This window comes from Arachis ipaensis, chromosome B02 (genome assembly GCF_000816755.2).
Source record: "Arachis ipaensis cultivar K30076 chromosome B02, Araip1.1, whole genome shotgun sequence".
In the NCBI taxonomy this organism is placed as follows: Eukaryota; Viridiplantae; Streptophyta; class Magnoliopsida; order Fabales; family Fabaceae; genus Arachis; species Arachis ipaensis.
In genome coordinates, this window is record NC_029786.2 from 77,549,139 (window position 1) to 77,552,967 (window position 3,829).

At 33.9% G+C, this 3,829-nt stretch overlaps 1 protein-coding gene across 3 annotated transcripts in view; it reads right to left on the reverse strand.

Annotated features, from left to right (window-relative positions):
* The window catches only part of LOC107628395 (protein cornichon homolog 1-like), a 5,674-nt gene extending 1,862 nt beyond the window's left edge, over positions 1–3,812 (reverse strand). The window contains exons 1-4 of one of the 3 annotated variants that reach the window (XM_016331084.2): positions 3,447–3,812; positions 3,159–3,340; positions 933–1,055; positions 514–827 (exon numbers count right to left, since the gene is read on the reverse strand). In XM_016331084.2, the coding sequence (XP_016186570.1) occupies positions 743–827; positions 933–1,055; positions 3,159–3,340; positions 3,447–3,524 (468 nt within the window). In that variant the 5' untranslated portion in view covers positions 3,525–3,812 and the 3' untranslated portion in view covers positions 514–742. Of the gene's footprint in view, positions 1–513; positions 828–932; positions 1,056–3,158; positions 3,341–3,446 lie in introns of those variants that run through there. The other 2 variants (XM_016331086.2, XM_016331085.2) reach the window with 2 other exon arrangements.

Genomic DNA, 3,829 nt, shown 5'->3' on the forward strand with positions numbered 1-3,829 from the left:
GAATAAAAGGAAAAATGTAAAGCAGAATGGTTCCACAATTTTAGGGAAAAGGATGTTTTATGAGATAAAACATGAGAAAGTGCATAGTTGAATGACAGAAAAACATGGAACACTTGTCACATAATGCATGAAACATGGGAGATAATTCCCATGAATTGAAGTGCTGCTTTTCTATTTAGGATCTGTTCTGTACTTGTGTTTGCTTAAAGCTTAAGAAATTAGTGTTTCTATGATGTAGCATAGCAGCTGCTTCTTTCAAATTTTTGTTGCTGCTTTAAGCAGTGTTTTTTAAAACTCAAACAAACAGGCCCTTAATCTAGTAAATAGATTACAGAGGATGAGAACTATGGCAACTTGCACATTGCAAAAACAAATTTATTAATGAAAAATCTTTTAATTTGCAATATGCACATTTGTTATCTTTTCAAACTTTGTGGGAAAACTATTTTTAACTCTTCATTAAAATCATGTAACGTATGCTTACACATGCATGCTTACATGGCAGAAGGACAATTGCAAATCAAGGAAATTTATTAGAATTTCACATAATTTTACATCAACAATTCAGAACATGACAACTAGGGAAGATATAAAGCAATATCAGAGGAAGTAGTAAAGAAACTTTAGATACATGGCTCTAATAGTCACTAAAACCAAATAAGATAATTATTTCCTAATGAGATAGACCAATCTAATATACAACAGTGCACACTATCTGTGTTGAGAGGACTACAGAATTATACTAGTATCCTAGAGTATTCAACCGAATGTCTAATTCTTCAAACTTGGAATTGTGGTAAAATATTGAACTTCCTGCTGCCAGAATCCTAATGGAAACCCATAATCAGAAAAAGAAATAGATTTACAAAGATAAGCAGTAAGACTGTACAACCATAGCTAGTGGATAAGTATATGTTAAGGAAATGACAAACCTGAATATGACTACAATGAGGAGTATTAAGTACATGACAAGTTTGGCTAGCCGAAATTTCCTCTCAGCATTAAGTCCTCTAAACACTTCAGTAACATCAATAAGGTGCTCCCGTTTCACATATCTGAAAGAGAGTGGTCGTAATAGAAGAACACACAATGTATAAGATAAAACCAACTTAGAAGTACAAAACCATTAATACGGGGAAAACATCATTAACTCAGTTTCTCTTCTTTGTTTGCAGTTTTCCTCTCAATTTTTATATCAAATGGTGAATATAGATACACAAAATGGAAAAGTTTTAAACTAAACTAGCTCTCAATAAGCAGTAAACGAGGTTGAAAAAGTAAGAGCACCATAACTTATTTCATTTACATAACCAGTATATAATATTAACAAATTAATAGCTTAGGTGCATATCTAGTTAACTAAATGCCAAACAAATTAATAAAACTCAATATAGCCATTAGCCGAAGAGAGCGATTAATACATTCCATCCAATTTGTTGCATGAAACATCCATCACTTTTTGAGACAAAGGGACTAAAAATTGTCTGAGAATATAGTTTCAATCAAAACCACCAGATACTGACAGTAAGAAAGAGAAGCTGACCAGTGCATACAGAAGCAGAAAGATAATATTCAATGCATATCAATATCAGGGAGAAGTTGCTTAATAACTAACAACTTGAATATCTTCCAATTATCGAGAGAGTTCACAATGCTTTTATATAATTTGATTGTGAATCTGGAAAATGAAGTTGAGGCAAAAAGTTGCATTGCAAATGAAAAAATTCCCAATACCCTTTTTCCCCCCTTTTGAGGACTTTCTGTAAAATATGAATTAAAGATAGAGGAAAAAAGAACCAGCATATGGACAACAACATAGGATAAAATACTAAAATTTGTAAAAAGATACTAAAATTGAATGCAAAACAATCATTCTATCCATGCGTTAAAAGAATTCTATATCTTGATTCACAAAGCAAGATATATTCGTGCATGCAATTATGTAGAGGGAAAAGAGTTAAAATCCAAAATCTTAGATTCCCCCAAAACAAATTTGTTTCAACTTAGTCCTTCAAATGTGAAAAGATCAAGATAGTAGAAAGATTTACAAGGCATATAAATATAATGCAAAATTTACAATGTCAAAATTATATTACACATTGTCCACTTCCATTTGGCAAAGCTAATAATAGGTTCTTCTCTCCAATAAATAAACAAGAAATCTATAAGTTTGCTGCATTCTCTAAGGTATTGTTACCGTATTTCCGATCAGCGAATATGTTAAGGAATCAACAAACAGAAACTATTGAATGAAATATAGAACCATCTCAATAATTTCCTCATTCAGTAACCAAACATAAGTAGTAAGAAAATATGCTAGATAATGAGAAATCTTGACAAAATTTATTTTTTCCAGAATTATACATCACAATTCAGTTGACTCTTTGGTGTGTATGTAGGTCAAATCATCTGTCCCCATGATTCCATCCAACATTTCCTCTCCAAATTTCTAACAACCTTGTTCTAACTATGTACCTATGTATCATTGCTCATACTAAATGCTAAATTGACTCACTAACATGTGACCTAACAGAACCATTCCGGAAAAAGTAAAAATCTGGACACACCCCAAGGCCCCAATCATTCTATGTTTCTCGTAAAAATGGTACAATTTTTGCATCCTTCCCCTCCTCCGCCCTCCCAAACCCTAACATAAAAAGTTTTCTACTCGTCTTATGAAACGGTTAGCTAACTTCCCAATCTCAATGGTCCAACTGCATCTCCTATATTTTATTTGTCATTCTACCTCATACCTTCCTAACAAACACGAAAACAAATCTAACTAAAACCCTAAATTTTAAGCAAAAATAAAATACTTCCCCCATGCCCATGCACAATAGCACAATTATAAGTCCAGGAAGAGAAAGCATAGGGAATCAACTTTTAGTTAGACAACATTAGCCAATTTTAGGGTTTAGGTTTATAACTTAAGATTTAGGGTTAAAGGTTTATGATTTAAGTTTTAAAATTCAAGATAAACAAAAGAACTTTTAAAAGTTTGGCACTGTTCGTCGAAAAAATGTTGGTTCCTGACATTACTCCCCTAGGAAATAGTACTAGCAAATGCAGCAAAATACATCAATCACACAGTAAAATAGTAAATAAAATGGCAAAATTCAACATACTGTGTCCAAATTCATATAGTATTGAATACTAACCGCATGATGTGATAGCAAGTAACTGGAAGAGAGAGCAAGAACATGAACCAGTGTCCAGTGACGAGGCACAGTACGCAGAGAGCTCCCTGTCCTATGTACTCAGGAAGAATGAAGTAGTTAATCCGAGACGCCGCGTCGAACGGGTTTATATAGTCAGCTTCCAAGTCAGATAGGATCAAAACCTTTATTACACAAAAAATGAAATGGATGACAAATTCTTAACGTGGCAAAATGGAGATCATGCATGAACTTGAAATGCTTCCTTTTTAAAAGAAGAAAGAAGAATACCTGGTAGAAAGTTGTGGCGAGAAGGGCAATGCTGGAAGGGAAACAAATGACGAGCCAAAAGAAGAGTTTCCCACCCATTTATTGTTATTATTATTATAATAATAATTTATTTTAGCGGAGAGAAGTGGCAATGGGATTGAGATTGAGATTGGGATTGGGATTGGGAGTGGGGAAAGTGAGGGGTTTAGGGAGATAGTGCAGTTGACGTTGGTGAAGCAGAAAGGGGGAAAGGTGCGAGCTGCGAGGGTGTAAAATTTTGAATCGAAGTATGGAATTTGGCGTTGGTAAAGGCAAGTGAAGACGACTCGCTTAATTACGCACGAGTTCACTCACTTTCGTGTCACAAATTGTATTCCTAAATGATACCAAGAAGGTCAATCGTT